The sequence below is a fragment of the Pleurodeles waltl genome, chromosome 5 (assembly GCF_031143425.1).
Source record: "Pleurodeles waltl isolate 20211129_DDA chromosome 5, aPleWal1.hap1.20221129, whole genome shotgun sequence".
Taxonomy (NCBI): Eukaryota; Metazoa; Chordata; class Amphibia; order Caudata; family Salamandridae; genus Pleurodeles; species Pleurodeles waltl.
Window position 1 is genome coordinate 1,764,972,781 of NC_090444.1, and position 21,823 is coordinate 1,764,994,603.

General features: G+C 42.9%; 1 protein-coding gene across 1 annotated transcript in view; it reads left to right on the forward strand.

The window, feature by feature from the left end:
* The window catches only part of ACBD3 (acyl-CoA binding domain containing 3), a 102,146-nt gene that overhangs the window by 57,889 nt on the left and 22,434 nt on the right, over positions 1-21,823 (forward strand). The window contains exon 5 of the mRNA XM_069236173.1: positions 4,370-4,544. Coding sequence (XP_069092274.1) covers positions 4,370-4,544 — 175 coding nt within the window. The remainder of the gene's footprint in view (positions 1-4,369; positions 4,545-21,823) is intronic.

Consider the following 21,823-nt stretch of genomic DNA (forward strand, 5'->3'; position numbering starts at 1 on the left):
CGGGTGCCAGCAGCGCGCACAACCTGACCAGCGCGAGCCGCCGCGTGCTTCCTTGAGGTAGCGGAGGAGGCGCGCGCCAGCGGTCTCGTGCTTATTGGACTGAGGTAGCGGAGGAGGCGCGCGCCAGCGGTCTCGTGCTTCCTGCTGTAAGGTAGCGGAGGAGGCGCGCGCCAGCGGTCTCGTGCTTATTGGACTAAGGTAGCGGAGGTGGAGAGAGCCAGCCCCACAGCAGCTTTCAGTGGTACCGCTCACCGGGGCCCTGGGTCCCAGCTCGCCCGTCAGCGCTAGCCCTTGCTCTGCAGGCAGCGCCAGTACGTAATCTATTAGCAAGTCCGTCTGTTTGCCTTCTCCTGCCCTCTAGTGGGAGACGTCAACAGTGCATCCATAAACGGGCAATACTCCTCGTCCAGTGATAGGGCTGCAAGTAGCACGCACTCAGTTCAACCTTCTGCCACACGTCTACAGATAAAATTCTGAAGCGGACTGTTTTATAGTTTGTCACAGAACTAGTGTCCGCCCAAGGTGCCGGTAAACTTTGGCAGCACCGTAACTGTATCTAAAGTCGTGCTAGCCTCACGAAAGTTATAACTGTGCCACGGATACTGCCCGAGCAACCAGTGTCCCTTCAGGCTTTCTGCCACAGCCAGGCCCACACCCCCACTGAGTGAGTAGAGTGCACTGAAGTGTTCGAAAACTACATTTAGTCGCAGGATAAACTAAATTTCTCATCGGGTAGGAAAAAAGCCTTGTAAAGAGTGTTCATCCTTAAACACTTTACCCCAACTGTGGATGCACAACAAGCAGTAATACCAGATGTGGACAAAGAGGCAAAAACAGACTGGAAGCAACATTTATGTCCATGAAGCGACACACATTCTACACACAACCCCGAAGACCAGGTGAAACAGTGAATGAAGTTGTAACAAGGCTAGGCGAATTAGCAATTAAATGTCATTTGCTCCAGTTACAAATTGATTAGATCTCTTGAGCGTCCAGTGCGCATGCAAGAAGATGCAAGGATGTCTCTGGGCAGCAAGTAATCCTCGGTTGGACTAAGTGATTGTAGTTGCCGAGGTGGGAGAGGATTCAGAAATTTGTATGAGGGAGATTAGAGAGTGGATTTAAGAAACAATACTCTGATGCCTTTGAGGAGGCAGAATGGAGTGAATGCTGTCAACAAAAGACTAACAAAACTTAATAGGTGAGACCGTGTTGAAACTTGCTGTTGCAACTCCTGTGGAGGCTGGAACAAGGTCACGCCGGACGTATGGCGGTGGTCTTCGTGGCCTCCCTCAACGGTTAGTTTTGCCTCTGGAAAGGATCGTGGAAAGTGCGACACAAAGGGACATTTGGCCTGATGGTATCGGTAAATTCTTGCTTACTTTACGTATTTGTTCCTCAGACATGTATGAAGCCACATGGCCTAGTGTCAAGTTGGATCCAAAGGACATAAATGGAAAAGGTTACCAGTACAGCAAGAAACCTTGATGTATTAGGATACATGTGGGCCGACGTCCGGTTTCAAGATCGGGAGGTGAGGGAATGCTCATGTAGCAAAGAGTGATCTGCCTGTTCTGGGTTCCGCCTAATCTGGGTTGGATTCATCAATAGAACTCAAATATTATCATAAACCTAAGAACAGCTAACCAAGTAATTGTCATTGAAGATGCCAACATAGATGAAATCTTATGTAATTCTGAGAAAGTTTTAAAGAAAGGTTGGATTTAGCTAAAGGCTGTGTATAAAATCACGCTAATAAAGAGTACAACACCTAAACAGAAAGCTAGACTACATTTCTAGTGACCAGGAAAGAGGACAAGGGGATGTTGAAACAGACAGCTGGTGAAGATGTCACTGAGCATTTCAACGCAACAGAATAGCACTTGTCAATTGTTATAACGAAAAATCTGATCGCAGTTTACAGTTTTGTGTAGACTTGCATTGCCTCGTTTTCTCCTTCCAAATATAAATGAGATATTAGGAGCACTAGCATTCAAATCAAAATTAATTGAAAGTATGGACGGCATTCGTTACTACAGAGAGGGAGTTGTTCAATTCAGTCTTTCAAACGTCTTCCAAAGATTGATGACAGACAGACATATTATGGAGAGTAAGTGAATGTAATCTTTTTTTCAAGGTGACATCTCAGTTTTTGGAAAATTGATTGAAGAACGTAACTTATTTTTAAAACAAGAGCTAGACAAATTGTATAACACCAGTATTATATCATTCAAAGAAAAATACAGGTTTTGGCAACAAGTGTTGAAATATTTGGGCTATTCAGTTTCATCAAAAGGTACGAAATCAAAAGCAGTTCTTGTGAATGCTATTATTAATGCTGTGATTCCAGCTGACAAGCAGGGATTTGTGGAAAACGTACAAATTATTTGGAGGAAAGAGAAAACATTTGTGTGGGAAAAGGTGCAGCAGACAGCTGAAAAAATCAAGGTGGCTGTTGTAAAGTGACACATTTCGTCTCCTTTCGATGTGAGCAAGAAGACTTGTCGAAGTGAATGCCAATAGAGGTTGTATGGGGTTCTTGGGCGGTGAAGAGTTTGAATTGGCCTTGTCAGATAAACATCTTTGAGGATGAAATTGCATCTCACAGAGAGAGTTATATCCTTGAATGTCTGAGGTGGTTTTATTTCAAGATTTTGGATGAACTGACGATAAGTAATGATGTGAGGAGAAAGGGTTGTTCCACATGGACTGAGAAATAAGATAATTGGGTTGACTCATGGAGGGAATGTAGACCAGATCCCGACCAAGAAACGCCTTACATGTTGACCAAATAAAAAGTTAGCCTATCAACTGTGCAGTATGTAAGGAAGGTGAGAAAAGGTTAAAGGTAGCCAGAGGCACCCCTCAGTATATTGTCGATCCAGGAGTTCTTGGTATAAAATTTGTTTCGACATTTATAGGTCCATTTGTCTCTGCCTGAACATGTACCATATGTGGCTCTTACTGTTGATGTACTCTCGAAGTGGATTGAGGTTGTGTTTTTAGGATGCATAACCACAGTCTACTGTTGACATTTTGAAGGGCATTTTTTTGTAGGATGGGAATTCCCTTGTGTATTGTCATCGATAATGGCAGACAACTTGAGTCTCTTGAAATGAAGAATTTCTCGGAGGGAAGAAGAGTTAAGCACACCCGAACAACCATGTACAATCCTCTTGCCAAGCAGAAGGAATAAACAGTATGGTCAAAGGTTCAACAGAAATAGCTGTGAAATCTTGAATGAACTCAGAGTGCTGTAATGGGCACGCCTTAGTTGGCCGCACTACAGTGAAGGAAGAGTCTTGGAAAAACCTTGTTAGCTGATATTTGCTAGTCCGCTATGCAGGTTTGAAAGTGACACTAGGATGGTTAAGAGATTTTGCACGTTCCAGTCATAAAGTAGCCCTTCATCGTAGGTCTAGGGAGAAATGGATGTCCAAGGGTGACCAGGTAAAAGTTAAATCCATCAGAGTGCTAGTTGGATTTCCAAAATTTAAAGGACTGTTTAAGTTGAAGTCTGCAACTGTTATTTGGGCAAGGTAGAGAATGAACAAAGCTGGAACAAGAGAAGAGTATCCCTGTTATCAGAAGGGTGGTCAGTGCCAAGAAGTTAGAGACAGTTGAATGGTGTAGGTGTTTGATGCCCATGACGGATGGTTAATTGCGAGGCCTGTACAGAGATTCTGATGTGTGAGCGTATGGTAGTAGTAAGGATGGTTCCATGCACGTGTGAAGTCAGGATGTCAGTGCTTCTACTAGAGAGGTGGACCATCGGAGGTCAAGGCGACCACCAAGTTGGTTGTTGGTGTGTGGGGGTGACACTTTGCACTGCCATTATCTGTTACCTCTGTCCCATGTATCCCCATATTGTTCATGTAACTTCATAAAATTGACCTTTTGCTTGGTTTCCCTTTTGTTTATTCTTTTCAAGAGTATTAAGGGGACCACATGCTGTATCGGTACGATTCATTGCCAGGTGTAGGCCATCGCCTGACCGATGCAGTTCATCAGGGTTGTTCTTCTAGTAGTGTCCTAATTCATCTTCCTGTCTGGTAAAGACCAATGCTACATCAAACTTTGTAGAGGCACAGCCTTGTCTAGTATCAGCATTTTAATCAGGCATTTTTTCACATCATTTTTAAACATGAAGTCCTGTTAGACTCTGTTGCCTGCTGAATGTGTCTGAGTGCCTCATACTTTGGTGTGTACTAGCTGACATTCTTTTCAGTGAACCTTATGATAAGAAAGAAAAACTAAATGGGAAAGGAATACATTATTTGTTTTTGAAACACAAGTCTGCTTTAGGAAAAAATTTGGTCTCCCTTACTCACTTTTAGAACTTGTTCTGTTTTATTTTTGACTAACCTAGGCAGCAGATCATGGCAGCATTAAACTCCCAGACTGCAGTTCAGTTCCAGCAGTATGCAGCGCAGCAGTACCCAGGCAACTTTGAGCAGCAGCAGATCCTGATCCGTCAGCTCCAGGAGCAGCACTATCAGCAGTACATGCAGCAGCTGTACCAGGTCCAGCTTGCACAGCAACAGGTATGACCCACACATTATGACGACCCATGCTCCTTGTCTTCGAAGCGACTAGGCGTCCTACATTTCCTCATATGCTTCTATGCTTTCCAGCGAACTGCTTTGATGTCTGCGTTTCTCCATTTATCAGGATTATAAGGCCCAAAACGTAGACTTGGGAAAGTATTGAAAACCTCACTGCAAGCAATAGCCAATAAATGTAGCTATCTCATGGAGCTAACAGCTGTTTTACAGTCTGCAGAATTTTCGTGATCTTATGTGAAATGTGCTGTGCTGGTTCTGCAGTGGTATGACTTTTTGATTCAGGATTATGTGGGCTTACAATAATGATTGTTTTCTCAAACAAGACAATATGGAAAATTTTAAGTCACATTGTAAAGAAATATGATTCAGTGCAATGCATAAATTTATAGGACATGCTTGCTTTTATGTATCTCTTGAAGTGCTATTTACGAAGATCTGATCATTTACTTAAGTTTACGTCAACATTTTGAAACAGGACTCTACAATATTAGACATTGAGGGTCAAGGACCTGAAAAAAGGCGCAGACACTGACATAGGAGACATAAGGAGACAAGGGCTTAAGGAGAAACAAGAATGGGTACATGGACACAGGGTTTCTTTTGAATGCAATCTAGAACCCGTTAACATTTAGTTTGGTTAGAGGGGTTGTAGAGTTGTTACTTAAACTTCGGATCTTATTTAGTGCCATGTCTCCAGTTTTTGATAAATGATGGCTGTGCTTTAGATGTCCACTGTCACATACACTTTACAGAATATAGGTGGTAGACAAGGAGTTGAACATTGAGGAAGACTTTACAGTATTGAGGAAACGGACACTGAATACAGAGTGAGATAAATTGAGGCATTGAGGAGCGTGGGCTTAACAAGAAATGGGCAAACACAAGGCGAATTGGACACCATATTAGGTGAGGCATTTAGGCATGTTTTGAAAGACATGGGCATACACTGGGGAGGCATAGGCCCCGCCTGTCCCAGGACTGGGAGGTGTGAACCTCATGCCTACTCCCAACCTCAAACCTGGACTAAGAAGTGCATGGCCCTCTCTTCCATCTCTGCTTGGGATGGGAGCTCCTAGACTGGGAGGCATTTTCAGGCCACCAAGCCTTGCAATGCCTGAAAAGCACACACACATCTCATTGCGCTGACTGAAAGCCACACTCACACACCCCCAGCCTGCTTAGACTGGTAGCCGTGTGGAGACACAACCCATTTGCTGGCATTTGGAAGGGTAGACCAGGGGCAGACGCTCACTTTGTTCTCACCATGTATTATAACAGGTTCTAAGATATTTTGCAATAAAAGCACTAAGTCTTTGTTCTAGTGTTAAATATCATAGTTGGTGGTGATTTGCATGGACAAAATGCTTCATTTATTATACTGCACAGCACCCTAAGACTTGCAACTAAACCCTTTGATGTATTAAGCTGTTTCTAGATGTTGGAGCTATAATTGTTCAAGAAGATTTTGTTAATAAAACAATTCATTAGTGGCCATCAATTTGAGGATGTGTGCAGCTACTTTCACAATGTGGATCAGAATCCTACAATGCCCCATCACTCTATTGATTTTTGGCATTTTCTGTTCTGCTTGCAGATTGTGCTACTCCATAATTTGTGGATACCCTAGGTGACATAGACCACTGTTGACAATATTTGGGCGTTGCTTGAGAGAGCTACACTTGGTCAAGACGACTTTCTCAAGTTTATCAAAATATTGCTTGTCTGCATATACAATACCTCCCTGGACGGGGCATATGACCAGTTCCCGAAATAAGCTTGGATCACATTCAGCATCCATGGGCAAAACTTACTAAGTGTGTCATTGTGTTTCCTTGCTACTAATCTATATTTGGCAAAATGCTGTTGCCGGTTGACCTGATTTTGCCCCGGTGCCAAGTTATTCCTTGACTACTGTCACAAGACCGTCATCATGTTTCCATAGTCTCTCCCTGAATCCATCATGGCATAAATTAACACATACTATGTCTGCATTGCCTCTCTACCAAGGAGTCCTTGCCCCACTAGTGCAAGGAAACGATCCCTCAATGTGTGTACTTCATGTCTATCTAAATTTCCAGCATATTTGTTTGGTTTTTCCTCCTCCCAGTCTTTACATTCCTGCACAATACCAGCTTGCAAAATGCTCAGGTTTTTGTATTGGGCGCAGTTGTTGGACAAAATACTATTGATATCAAGGAAGCACTGTTCTGGATTGATGGCAAATTACCCACAATGGCTAGCAAATGCTTTACCAGCTATGATAGCATATATTACTGTGAATATCAACCCAGTAGCACTTTCCTAAATCAGCTGATTGAATGAAATAGACATTAAAAAAGTAGGACACTAACTTCAGGGTCTCTAAGTGCGAGGTATGCTAAATTATTCTAGGTGACTGATTCATTTAGATCAGATTAGCAATGGCCGAAATATGAGCATATCTGCTGATATCTGGCCAGAAGTTGGCGGATCTTTTCACAATCTGAAACAGTTAGTACACACTTATAAATTTAAGCCCTCCAAGGTGAATGGTGTATGATGGAATGTTGTGGCCACTGCATGTTACTTCTCAGTCACTTACGCCAGTTTGGCCCTAAGGACAGGTACCTAGTGCTGTGCCTTTCCAAGCACTACATCCATGCAGACTGTTGCCTTTCGAATGGTGGTGAATATTTCTTCTCAAGGTGTGTGAGTACATCTGCTATTAGCAAACCAAAGCATAACCTGTGAATGTTTTCATCCAGTTAGCCTCTAATGTGTCCTCATCTGTCATTGGGTGAACTCTTGTGTCTTCTTATATAGTTCTGGCAATGTGTAGTTGAATAACTAAGATTAGCTCACAGCCTTCCAGGCAGAGCACCGTTGCCCTTCATAAGGTTACTAAGCATCCTGTTAATTTCGTACTGTATTTGATTGTTTTAATGGTATTGATCCCATTGTCAGCTGTAGTGTTACCCAGTACCATCTTGGACTTGTTGAGTGAAGGCCTTGTCAAAATTGGCACTGATTCCCACATTCAAATTTTCAACATCAATTACAGTTTCTTATGTATGATGGTTCTAATCTGTAGCGTTTGATGGCTCGAGCATACTCCTGCCATCTAGTGTTTGGTCCTGAATTGTGCAAGTTGTTTTTCTTTGAAGTCTTTCAAGTGACAAGGTATAGTGACTCCTCTTGCTGGTAATGCACATGGGAATCGACTCCAGTGTTAGATTATTTTCTTCTGCCGTCAGGACCATTTGTGTGTCACCAAGCTCCGGGTCGAGACTGTTTTTGGACTCTTTCCATTTGTGATCCACTCCCACCTTTGTCTGTATTGTTATTGAACACGTTTCCCATCTTAAGCGCTTCGAGATCAAGAAACCATCGCCCGTTGGATTGATGTGCTTGGACGAAGGCCCTTTGGGTCGACCATTTCTATTCCTTTCAAAATATATAGTGCCCTGTTGATGGAATGGATACCTTTCCAATTCTGCATAAGGTGCCATGCTAAATACCTGTGGACTGACCAACATCAGGTCTGCAATCCGTTTGTTTTCCAGCCACAGAGACGAGGACTGCAAGGCCTGCCAGTTGTATTGGTCCAAAAAACCCTTACAGCTTCTCGGCCCCCACTACCAACAGACCATGGTCAGCACTGAAAATTCAATTGGGATGCCTAGACGACTAACTCTGCCTTTGGCACTGACCACTTCAGCTCCACCAGCTTTGGCACTGACCACTTCAACGCCGAAAGATTAGGTTTAACCAGCTTCAGCATCCACCACTCTAGCACCAAAACATAAATCCACTTTGGCTCTGAAAATGTCCAGACCGCCACTGAAAACTGACTCCAGTGCTTTGGTCGAACTGATTATCCATAAAATGCTAGAGAAGCTCGATGGCCATCATAAGCAGATACATACACAGCCTCATACCGGCCGTATTTTGGCACAGACTGTTGTTTCCACACTTCCTTCATTGAAGCAACAACTTTCTTTTGAAGAGGTCATTGATTTACCAGTGCCTACCATCAAGAAAAAGAGGACTGATAAGGCCACTAGCCCTTTTCATCCTCCTATAACATCTTCTCCTCCACCCCCAGCAACACTTTCACCCTCTCCCCCTCATTCTCAGGTTGACCCATTAGATATCATCCCATAGCCGTCCCCACACTAACACTGGTTGACATTGGACAGGGGATGATACTTTTAATGCACCACATCCCTCTGATCCATTGTCAGCCTAGGATGTTGACCCTCAACCTGATACTGATCCAGACCTTTACCCTGCTAGGCAATCTCCTCCAGATGACACCACTTCCTTTCAGGGGCTTATTGTCAGGGAAGCTACATTCCACCAGGTTCCTTTACATAAAGACCCTTAGAAGATTCTTTTTTATTTGAGGCCTTTTCTGTATCACTTGGGGCAACACAATATCTCACTATGCTCAAGGGTATGTTAAGACATGCAGATGATATCTTTAGAGATCCTACGAGGGCCTGTTTTATTGCACCACAGATGAATACAAAAATCAAGGCCTCACCCTCTGACCCAATCTTTATAAGACAGCAAATTCCACCTGATTCCTTGGTTGTCTCAGTGCTCATAAAAGGGCTAATTCCTAAGCTGCCAGTGACTCTCCATTCCTGACAAGGAAAGCAAGCTTATTGGTCCTCATGGCAAACGAGTCACAGCATATTCAGCCAATCACTGTTGTATAGCTAATACTATGGGGTTATTAGCCAATTATGATTGTGCCCACTGGGACGAAATGGAAGAAATCCTTCAATACCTCCCAGAGGAGCAAAGGAAGAGAGGGCAGGCAGTTGTAACTGAGGGACAACTTATCTCCAGTAACTCAATTAGATGGGCCCTAGACTCCGCAGACACAGCTGCCAAGGGAATAAATACAAGTGTTTTGCTGCACCGTCCTACCTGACTGTGCATATTTGGCTTTAAGCCAGAAGTACAACAGAGCCTCTTGAATGTCCCATTTGATAAGGAACACCTTTTTGGCCCTCAGGTTGATCAAGCCCTGGAAAAAATGAAAAAAGACATTGTGGTTGCAAAGTCCATGAGTGCACTTCAAACACCAAGTCCCTGTGGCTCCTTTTGCCACCCATCCTACAAACCAGGCTTTAAGACATCCTCTTTAGATGCCTCGTCCTCTTACCATCGAGGACAGTCATCTATCTTAAGGCTATAGGTGCAATAACACAAAGGGAAGAGGTAAAGGTGCTTCCCCCTGTGGTGCAGCACCTGCCACAAAGCAGTGACTCCCTTCTACTTCCTGCCAATTATTCCACACCTGTTGGAGGATGATTGCTACCCTTTCTCCCTGCTTGGGAATCCATGACATCAGACCAGTGGGTGTTCGATATTATCCAACATGGTTAATGTCTGGTGCTCATTTCCACCCCTCCAAACATTCCACCTCGCACGTTCCAGAACATTTAACTCTGCTCAAACAGGAAGTTGAGGCTTTCCTACTCAGAGGACCTATATAACCCGTCCCTACACAACATGGAGGGTCAGTAGTATCTTCCCTATACTTCCTAATCCCCAAAAAGGACGAGTCCTTACAGCCAATGTTAAATCAGCGGCCTTTAAATCACTACATCCTGTCAGAGCACTTCCATATGGTCACTCTCCAAGATGTGATCCCACTTCCCCAACAAGGTGATTTCCTCTCAACACTAGACTTGAAGGACGCCTATTTTTACATTCACATACACCCAACGCATCACAAATAATTCAGATTTGTGATACCAGGCATCCATTACCAGTTCAAGGTCCTTCCATTCAGAGTCACTACTGCCCCCTCACGCATTCACAAAGTGCCTAGCGGTAGTAACAGCACATTTGCGCAGACAAAGCATTTATATCTGTCCATATCTAGAAGACTGGCTCATCAAAGCCAGTACTCTCCCACTGTGTCTCTATCACACCCAAACTACCATAGACTTAGTACATCGACTAGGCTTCACCATCAATTTCCAAAAATCTCACCTTCAGCATCTGCATACTTAAGACTTAACCATATCTCGGGGCTTTTGTAAACAGACAGCTGGGATTAGCCTTTCCCAATGTAGCCCAAATACAGAATTTTGAAACGCAGATATCCTGTTTCCAAGCCAATCAACAAGTCACAGTCAGAACAATAATGAGTCTTATGGGTATGATGGCTTTGCGCATCGTAATAGTATCGAATGCACTATTACACATGCGTCTAGTACAGGAATGTCAGGCTCAACAATGGTCTCGTCACAGGGTCAGTTGGAAGATTTAGTGTTGGTAGACAGCCACACTCCTCAGTCTCTGCAGTGGTGGAAGAAAATAGACCTGTTTAAGGGGCAACCTTTACTCAACCCTGCTCCTCACACTGTACTCAAAATGGATGCATCACAAACTGAGTGGGGTGCTCGCCTTCACAACCTCACAGTACAGGGTCTCTGGGATACTAAGCACCAGGGTCTCCATATCCACTACCTAGAGCTTCTAGCTGTCCACCTAGAGTTGAAAGCATTCACTCATCTGATTGGCAAGGACAACATGACAACAATGTACTATTTACAAAAACGGGGGGGAGGGGGACAAAGGGTTGGGGGGGTCACATTCTCTATAGTTATCTCGCCTATCGCAGACAGTTTGGCTTTGGGCTCTACATCACCACATCCATCTGTTAGCGGAACATGTTCCAGGAACACACAACAATTTTGCAATTTTTCTCAGCAGGGTGCAGCAACAAGTCTACAAGTGGGTACTTCACCCATCAAGTCTTACTCCAAAAGTAGGGGGTTTTCAGACCTAGATCTGTTCGCAACAGCGGGCAACTCAAAACGCCCAAACTTCACCTCCCAGGTTTCAACGTCCCCAATCCAAAATCAGTGTTCTGTGGATGAACTAGTTGGGGATATTTGCCTATGCTTTTCCGCCTCTCCCGCTCCTTTTGTTTCAGGTTCGTCAAACATCCCTCACACTAATACTAGTGCCTCCCACGTGGGCCCGACAGCCCTGGTTCAATCAGTCAATCTTTTTTTATAAAGCTTGGCCACTCGCCTATGAGGATCTCAAGGCACTGGTTGGGGGGGGGGGGAGAGGTGGGGGGGTAAAAGAGGTGGGGGGGTAGAAGAGGTGGGGGGGGGAGCCTCATCCTAAGAGCCACGTCTTGAGTGACGATGGGCTTTGTCTGAGGTGCAGGGGGAGGTTGTTCCCTTCTTTGCTGCAGTGTGGTTCACCACTCTCCTTCAAACTATCAGTAGTTCCTCACGAGAAGTCCTCTCAACCAGGACCTCCTCACTTAAAACCATGGAGGAATCAGGCACCCAAATCACAAGGAAATAAATCTAGTTATTTGGCTCCTGGGGTCATAGTTTGGCTATCTTAACTTTCCACAAGAATGTATGGAAGTTCTTAAGGAAGCACGCAAACCCATGCAAATGGAACCTCTGAAAGGGTCAATTTATTTTGAATGGCAAGAGCAAACAAAGCCACAGTACAAGACATTGTCTCTTACCTACTTCACTTAAAGAAAGCAAACTTGGCATACACTTCTATATCGTTTCATCCTGATGCAATAGCTGCTGCTTACCTACAAAATCGGCAGAACCTTTCCCTTGGACATTCAGGTCATCAAAGCCTTCATGGAAGGGTTTAAACGAGTGATCAGATCAGAAAAATCTTTATTTCGGCAATAATATGGCCATAAAAGAACCAGCATAACATCATCCACCAAACATAATACAATTCAAGTGTTAAAACCACATTCCCCCCAAAATACACAAATTGAGTTTAAAAAACTAAAAACATTGATCTAAAAACACAATTAAAACATCAGTTATGTATTTTAACAGCTGCCTTTAAAAATAGGCCTATTTTAAAACAGACATCAGAGGAAGGCAACGGCTGAAGATAAAGGAGTTCTGGTCTAAACTTTATGACCCTTGCTTTCTGAAGTACTGGAATAAGCAGACCCCTGGTCAAGTCTCTTAGAACCTACAGAACAACAAAAAGTACAATAGAATTGGGTCATATGACTTGTTGCAAGGGCAGCGACACCTAGTGGAAGCATTGTACTGGCCAAGAGGAAAACATAGTTTTCACCAGGCGGAATCTGTTCAGAAGAGACTGCTCCCAAGAGTTCGTGACCCAGTCAATGTATGGTTCACTCCCAGAACTCATCTTAATGAATGCAAGCATGCCATAAGAATCTGAAATGGATAGGGCAAACTCCTTGCCGTAGTACGCATCAACAGAACATTTTCCCTGACCCATCTCTTTCCCTCCTTTTTAATTGATAATGAATCGTTAAAAAGGGGGGGCCTGCTGAGGCTGGGAAAAGTATTCTGAATATATTGCAACCAGGGCAGAGAAGGGCCCAGGGCACACATCAAACAGTCCTCTATTACATCCCTAGTGAGGGAGGTTTCTTCATTACTCCAGATGGTGCACCATAGTAACAAGGAATGCAACACAGTCTTCAACATAGTCTACACAGATCTCCTCGTGCACTTTAAGGTTACTACTACTGGGAGGGACACATAACCGCTTACGCACTACCCTGTTTTCCTCCAGCTGCAAGGTATCCCTATTTGAACAACCCGAGATCCCGGCACCAGAGGTCAAAACAGGCACACATCTACTTTTATATATATCTTGAGAAGCGGGCAAAAATAGGTTTGTTCCCAATACACGCGGACACATTAAAAATTTACCCTGCTGCTCACTAAAAGCTAGAGCACCTATTTGCCATGCCTGGGGCCCAACTCAAACTTCCACCTCATGCGGCACCTAGATACGGAAACAGACGGACCCTCTCAATATGGTTAGCCTTGATACAGATGGTGTGGGTCTTCACATTTTTTGGGCTGCAAACAATTCTGAAGGTTTTTGAACTGTTTGTTTCCAAATTAAGGCCTTCCATATAATCCACAAAACCCTAAAGAAGGGCCCGGAGACCATTGGCAGTTCTGGACACTGGCATCATTAGCATAAGTGCCGTCACCCTCTTGCTCCTAACTCTCTGCACATCAGCACCTAAACCAACTAAAGCACCCTCTAACTTATTGATGTATAATGGAAAGAGAATCGAGGCTATCACACACCCCTGGAGACCCCTCGGTGTAAAATCACAAAATCAGAACATTCCTCATTAGCCTCAAACCTCACTCTGGCCTGTAGGTCCTGGTGCAACTCTCTCAGGAACTGCAAAAGTCAATTTCCAACACCCATATCAGCTAGCAGGTCCCAAGCTTGGATCTGTTTACACTGTCAAATGTTCTAGACAGATCCATAAAATCAAGGTGGATGGAGCTACGCTTGAGTAATTTTTACTTGCTGATAATAAGGTGGAGACTAATGCACTATTTGGTACTCGGGCCAGGGCAGAAACCAAACTGCATTTCCGAGAAAACATTATTCGCACTAATCCAATTTTCCAGTTTTCTAGTATAAACCGCCCCACAATCTTGATAGAAGAGTCCAAAAGGAAGATAGAGCGGTAGCAGGCTGGGTCCTGCCTATTCCATTTTTTTAAATACAGGAACTATCGTAGCAGACCTGCAAGACTCCGGAAACCCACCTACACAGGAAGGATTGGAAATAGTTGTAATGAGGGGAGCCCAAAAGGCGATTTTAACACTATATAGGCCCCATCTGGGCCTGGAGTTTAGTTAGCTGGGCAGTGCTGACAAGCTGCAGTTACTTCCTCTAGAGAAAAATAAATTTCAATAGGGAAGTTATGTGAAACAGGGAGTAGCTCATCATGGGAACTTCTCTTCGAAGCATAGATATGTTGAGTGGTTCACCCACTCCTCCGGGGCAGTGGTACAGTCCCAGAGCGTCCCATGCTGCACTTAAAAGCACATTGCGCTTAAAAGCCCCAAAGCGTCCCGGACGGCAGGAGCACACAGTGCTTAAAAGTGCCTCCGTCCAAGCGCTGCCTCCTCAGGCTGCAGGTATACCCTGGGAGTTGAAGTCTCCCCTTAGGCAGCTTTGACAGGCAGGATAAGGTGGCGGAAGTCCAGGATTGAATCTACCAAGGACTCCTCCTGTGCCTTTGTGGAATGTTAATGTAGTACTTACAAGACTCGTGCGTCCCCCATTTGAACCTCTACACTCATGGCCTCTTCAATTTTTTACTTGGAAAGCAGGATTTTTTGTCACCATCACTTCACTTGGGTGTTTTAGTGAGCTTCAGGCTTTAACCTTACAAGGACCTTTCTTCCAAGTACAGAGATAAGTTGGTTCTTCTTTCTAATTTCCTACCTAAGGTTGATTCTCAATTCCATCTCAACCAATCCATTGAATTGCCAGTTTTTTTACCCCGTCAACCGGACTCTTTTGCAGAGAGTGCTCTTCATACAGTAGATGTTAAAAGAGCGCTTATGTTCTACATTGATGGAACTAAAACTTTTAGAAAGGCAAAACCTTTTGTCGCCTTTTCACCACCCCACAAAGGCAGCCTTATATCCAAACCAGGCATAGCGAGATAGATAGTAAAGCGCATCCAGACTTGCTATGCTAAAGCCAAAAGACCTTTATCTGTTCCTCCCAGAGCACACTCCACTCGCAAAAAAGGAGCAACCATGACCTTATTAGGAAATATCCCCATAGTTGACATATAAGGCAGCTACACAGGGTACAACCTGCACATTCACCAAACATTATTGTGTGGATGTATTAGTACGTCAGCAAGCCAGTGTAGCACAGGTAGTGCTACGTACACGTTTCCAGACAACTACAACACCCACAGGTTAGCCACTTCTTTTAGAGGACACTTCTTTACAGTCTATGAAGAGCATGTGTATCTGCAGCCACACATGCCATCAAACGGAAAATATTAGTTACCAAGAAAGCATCTTTTTGTGGCATGTAGTGCTGTAGGTTCACATGCACCTGCCCTCCTCCCCGAACACATGTGGCCGTTGCAATTCATTTGCTTTTCATTTACATTTTCATTTGATTGGACATCTATTTATTTACACTTATTCTACACTCCATTCACACCCACCTGAAGGAAAATAATCTAACAATGGAGTCAGTGCCCATTCGCATGTAAAGCACTAGGGGCTAGATGTATCAAGCAATTTTGCATTCACAAACGGTGCGAAATGCAAAAATGCCTTTCCAGATGTATGAAAGGCATTCGCCGTGCAATTTTAAGGAATCGCAAAAATAGCGATTCCTTAAGATTGCGATCCCATTTAGAGAATCGCAAATTGCGGTTCTCTAAATAGGATATCGCTAATAGGGAATTCCTATTTGTGATTTCCGAAGGACATGTATCAAGCATTTCCTAAATGCGAATTGGGCATTTAGGAAATGCAACTACCAATTTGGTGGTAAGCATGTGCAATTTTTAAAAATGCATTATGAATGCATTTTAAAAAATGACATGTAGCGCACACATGTCCCTAGGGCATGTGTGTGCTTCACATGTCCGCAAATATTTTTGGGGGGTGCATCAGAGGGGGCCTTAGGCCCCCAGCACCCTGGGGTTTGCATTACCTAATTTGCAAATTCCTAACTGGAATTTGCAAATTGGGAAATGTAAAACCATTCACATCCATGGGCCTGCAGGCCCATAGGGATGAATTGAGTCCCATTCTCTAATTGCGATTCGGTAATATGCGATTGCGAATTTTAAGAAATCGCTATTACCGAATCACAAATTTCATACATCCCATTTTGCATTTCTTAAATAGCGATTTCTTAAAATTCGCTATTTAAGAAATGCAAACCAGGAGCTTGATACATCTGGCCCCTGATGCTATAAACAAATAATTACTAGGTAAGTAACATTTTCCATCTGGTTGGATTCACAGCTGTGTGGTTTTCTTCCTCATTTTCTGCATTCAATAAAATAGGTGCTTTCCTCTGTCTGATTATGGAAATTCCCATGCTGCAGAAGCAGACTTTGCAGAGATGTTGGCACCAGAATAAAGTATACAATGAGGAGTTGTTTGACTTACACCAGGCATTATATTTTAAAAGGTAGCCCAAGATGTGAGGTTGAATTTTGTACAATCATGTACTGAAGTTCCTATTATTCATCTCATCCTTGCCATACCACTGACAATGAAATGGATACCTACCCTTTTCCATGCCGGTCTTTAAAGGGAATATAGTATACTTGTTCTAGTTGGCGGCGATTAAAGAAAAACTTGAGCTTGCTCTTCCTCTTCACTGAATAGCGAGACATGTCTTGGTGATTGTGTTACTATTTGTAACAGTCATCGCTTCCACACAAAGTTCAGCGTGTTTTAGAAAGATGCCTTCTTGTTATATGCTCCTGGCTTTTCACAGTGGTCTGACGGATGCTCCTGTTTGGCGTTCTACTGGATGCTTTGTTACTCTCAAGAATAGATACTCTGTACTAGTTTTCGATAACTTCACAAAGATTGTTATCTGCTGCATCTATATTTTACTGTGCAAGCTCTGCTTACACTAGGTTCTCTCAGTCCACTCTTGATGTCTCAGTCTGGCCTCTTGGAGCTTCGCTGCTATCCATCAAAGCTCCAAGCCATGCTTAATGCTTGTGTTGCTTATGTGCCTGCTGGATGTATTTGAAAGCTTGTGACCAGTGGCACTTGGAACATTTTTTCAGAGACACTACTTCTGCTTCTGCAAGATTTACACTGACTAGTAGTGTTGGTGGTGCTTGTTCTGAAAAATCAGTTATTTACTAGAGGCAGTTTGTGTCTGATTCTTTAGCCTGTTAGAAAGAAACGTTCAGCTGGTATAAAATGCTTCCTGTTTCCAGATACAAGACTTAAACATGGTCACTGCCAGATTGCCCTGTTTCTGCTCATCTTTCTAGACCAGTCTTCGCCACTGCTGTTGCTAGGTTTCACCAAATTGACACTTTGCCTGTTTTGCTCCAATCCAACATATCTAAAGGTCAGCCCAAAAACGAATGCACTCTGTAGAACTGTAGAATGTACTCCCTTTTTTTATACCTTTCAGAATCCTGCTTCTGGAGGTAGCTGTTTTTTCATACAAAATTCTTCTTCAGCCCACGAGTGCAGCAGCAATAAAATACGGCCTTTTGTGTGAAAAGTTGTGCTCACCCCTAGTTCATTTGATGATAAACAATGAAACTTTCATAGCCCCAGCAGACGTTTTACTGAAGATTTGGCAGGTGTTTGTTATTCTTCCAATTCGGTGTCTACTTTGCTTAACCTGTGCTAGTCCATTATTAACGTTATGAATAAAGAAATTATTTTTCAGTAAAAAATTAAGGTTTTTGCTTAGATAATTAATACATATCTATCCTAGCTGGATACTTTGTTTTTTTGCTTTATCATTGTACCCAATGCCAGACTTCACATGCGTCAGCTACAGCAATGTCTATCTAGTCAGTGGTCTCAGTCACAGTGTCGACTTCAGGATCTAGTGTTGATACACCACCAAACGTACCACTCTCTGCAATGGTGGAAATCCACCAACAGGGGTGTGGAATTTATTAAAATATCTACCTGTCCATGGGACAGGTTGCTCCTTAAATCTACTTGTCCTGTAAAAAAAAATCTACTTGTCCCTTTGGTGCCATGTAGTGCGGTGACAAATTATGGCAGCTATCTCATTATGTAAGAGCTCAGATAATAGCCTCTCTGATTATTCCAGGGCTACTACTATAGTAAGGCTTGATAAATTACAGTTTCATTCCCTACTATAGCAATTTCCTTCTTTCGCCACCTTTCTGTAGATCTACATACTGGGGCTGGAGTAAGCAGTAAGCAATAGTTCCAGGGCTGGAATGCCTTTGAGTCTGCAAACCTATTAACTCGTAAGTTTTAAGGATTTTCACCAGCTCTTCTCTAATCTTTTCCCATAATGAGAGAGGTTGGAAATGTACCCCTGACAATGGCAGAAGTAGATGTTCTTCCAGGGATGGGGAAAAAAGTGGTTGGAAGGAAAGTGAAGTTGTAAACGCTCAGTGAATTTTCACATGAGCAAATCTACGCATACATATTTTCTCGTGCTAAAATACAGGTCACACATTTTCTAGGAGTACGATTTCCAGGTCTACTTCTGTAAGCTCTTGTGAATTAATGAAAGCCACTAATTCAAAGACATTTACCATGGCTGCACTTTTGTGACTTTCTTTAAGAATTGAGTCCCTAATTAGGTCTGGCGTTAACAAAGAGGTTTTGTTTTCATTAAACCTTCTATTTCTTTCTCTATCGGCTGGCTTTACTATGAGTGATCACATTCTGATCTTCCACAAGGAGCATATTGTTTGTGCCAGTTGTGATAACTGGAACCCTGTGTATCCCCATGTTTTTGTAGATAATACATTGCTGTCATATTGTCCGTCCGGACAAGGAAAACTTTGTGTGGGAGGTGAGGAAGGAAAGCTTTGAGGGTTAGAAATGTTGCTTGACACTCCAGATAGTTGATGTGCGTGGAACGATATGTGTAATCCCAAAGACCTTGCAATGTGAAGTTTTGAAGATGTGCTCCCCAACCTATCAAGGATACATCTGTTCTCAGAATGAGTTGAGGCACAGGGTCTTAAGAGGTCGGTGCAGGGATGTGGAATTCCGACATCCTGTCTGGGGTCAAGGGCAGCAAGTTTTAATGTTTATTTTGTCCTTGGGACACGTAGGCCCAACCCCCTGCAGTACAAACCCTTTGGCTGCCAGTTTACAGAGAAGGGAACTGTCTGCAGTCGAGGTAATGTGTGTCCATAAGATAATGCTGTTTGAATTTGTATTTATGGTTCATTAATGAAAAGCCTTCATTATTAGGGTGAGTACTGTAAATAAACGTTTTAAGGTTACACTGCACTACTGACAGTGGTTCTAGTTATATAAAAAAAAAAAAAGTGTACAAACATGTTTGAAAGTTTAACAATGAGGCTACATATAATGATCCCAGAATGCTCTCAGATTAGATGCAAATATTTGCAGAAGCTTGTAAGCAAGAGTGGTGATTCTTTGCTTTCAAAATAAAATGTTCAGAAAAAAATGCAAGTAAGAAAAAAGGTTTCACTACTATGAAATTTTAGGAGCTATTTCTTTGAAGCGCCATTTAGTGAAATGTGTTGATGCATGTTAGTATTTCCCCCCAAAAAGTTGTTTTGTTCAGTGCCAGGAACTGTTATGGCAATCAGTGGCGTAACGAAACTGGAGGGGACAGTGTTTGTTACAATGGCGAAGGCCTGGCAACTCCCATAGCGATAGTGTTGCAAAAGCCATGTCAAAACAAGACATGCATTGACAAAACCAAAAGACTCACACAAAAAATGTCAGATCGGTTGGCTTTGCCAGTGCTTGTTTATTTGCATGCTTCCCATAACCGTGTTGAAAATGATTACACTGATTTTCCATTAGGAATATTTTTGGGGAAATACTAACATGCATCAACACATCAACGCGCTTCAAAGAAATAGCTCCTAAAATGTCATAGTAGTGAAACCTTTTTTCTTACTTGCATTTTTTTCTGAACATTTTATTTTGAAAGCAAAGAATCACCACTCTTGCTTACAAGCTTCTGCAAATATTTGCATCTAATCTGAGAGCATTCTGGGATCATTATATGTAGCCTCATTGTTAAACTTTCAAACATGTGTGTACACTTTTTTTTTTTTATATAACTAGAACCACTGTCAGTAGTGCAGTGTAACCTTAAAACGTTTATTTACAGTACTCACCCTAATAATGAAGGCTTTTCATTAATGAACCATAAATACAAATTCAAACAGCATTATCTTATGGACACACATTACCTCGACTGCAGACAGTTCCCTTCTCTGTAAACTGGCAGCCAAAGGGTTTGTACTGCAGGGGGTTGGGCCTACGTGTCCCAAGGACAAAATAAACATTAAAACTTGCTGCCCTTGACCCCAGACAGGATGTCGGAATTCCACATCCCTGCACTGACCTCTTAAGACCCTGTGCCTCAACTCATTCTGAGAACAGATGTATCCTTGACAGGTTGGGGAGCACATCTTCAAAACTTCACATTGCAAGGTCTTTGGGATTACACATATCGTTCCACGCACATCAACTATCTGGAGTGTGAAGCAACATTTCTAACCCTCAAAGCTTTCCTTCCTCACCTCCCACACAAAGTTTTCCTTGTCCGGACGGACAATATGACAGCAATGTATTATCTACAAAAACATGGGGATACACAGGGTTCCAGTTATCACAACTGGCACAAACAATATGGAAATTAGCTCATCGCCACCACATTCACCTACTAGCAGAGTATCTCCCAGGGGATGGACAATGACTTTTCAGACCTGCTCAGCAGGATGCATCAACAAATCCACAAATGGGAACTCCAACCACAAGTCCTTCAAAAATACTTACAAAGGTGGGGAAATCCCCAAATAGATCTTTTTGCCACAGAATAAAATGCAAAATGCCCAAACTTCGCGTCCAGGTGCCCTCACCCTCTCCTCAAGGGCAATGCTTTTTGGATGAACTGGTCAAGGATATTTGCTTATGCTTTTCCATCTCTCCCACTGATTCCATTTCTGGTTCTCAAGCTCAAACAGACGTCACTAACTATGATACTAGTAGTGCTCACATGGGCATGTCAACCTCGGTTCAAAACACTTCTAGACCGCTTACAAGCTCCTCATGAGAAGCTCACCAACAGGCTTCATCTTCTCACACAGAACCACAGACAGATCAGGCATCCAGACCCCAAATCGCTCAACCTAGTGATATGGCTCCTGAAGTCACAGAATTTAGTTATCTTAATTTACGTCCTATATGTATGGAAATCTCGAAGAAGGTGCACAGACCGACAACTAGAGCATGTTAAGCAGCCAAATGGAAGTGTTTGTTTGCTACTGCTATTCCATACACATTGATCCAATTAAGGCATCTGTCCAAGAAATTATTTGCTACTTGCTTCATTTGCAGCAAACTATCTTGGCTTACACTTCAATCAGATTACATCTTTTTCAGCTATAGCTGCATACTTACAAAATAGAGAAAATATTTCATTGTTCAGAATCACCGTTATTAAAAAAATATCATGGAAGGACTTAAAAGGTTAATTCCACCTAGACTTCCACCTGTTCCATCGTGGAATCTTAACATTGTACTCACTAGGTTAATGTGCCCTCCATTTGATACACTTCACTCATGTCCTATTCAGTTTGTTTCATAGAAGGTAGCTTTTCTGGTTGCAACCATATCACTTAGGCATGTCAGTGAGCTCCAGGCATTAACTCTAGAGGAACTTTCCTTTGAAATGCAACTCCTACAGGCTAGCCACCGCTGTGGAGGGACTGCTTTACAGTCTGTGCAAAG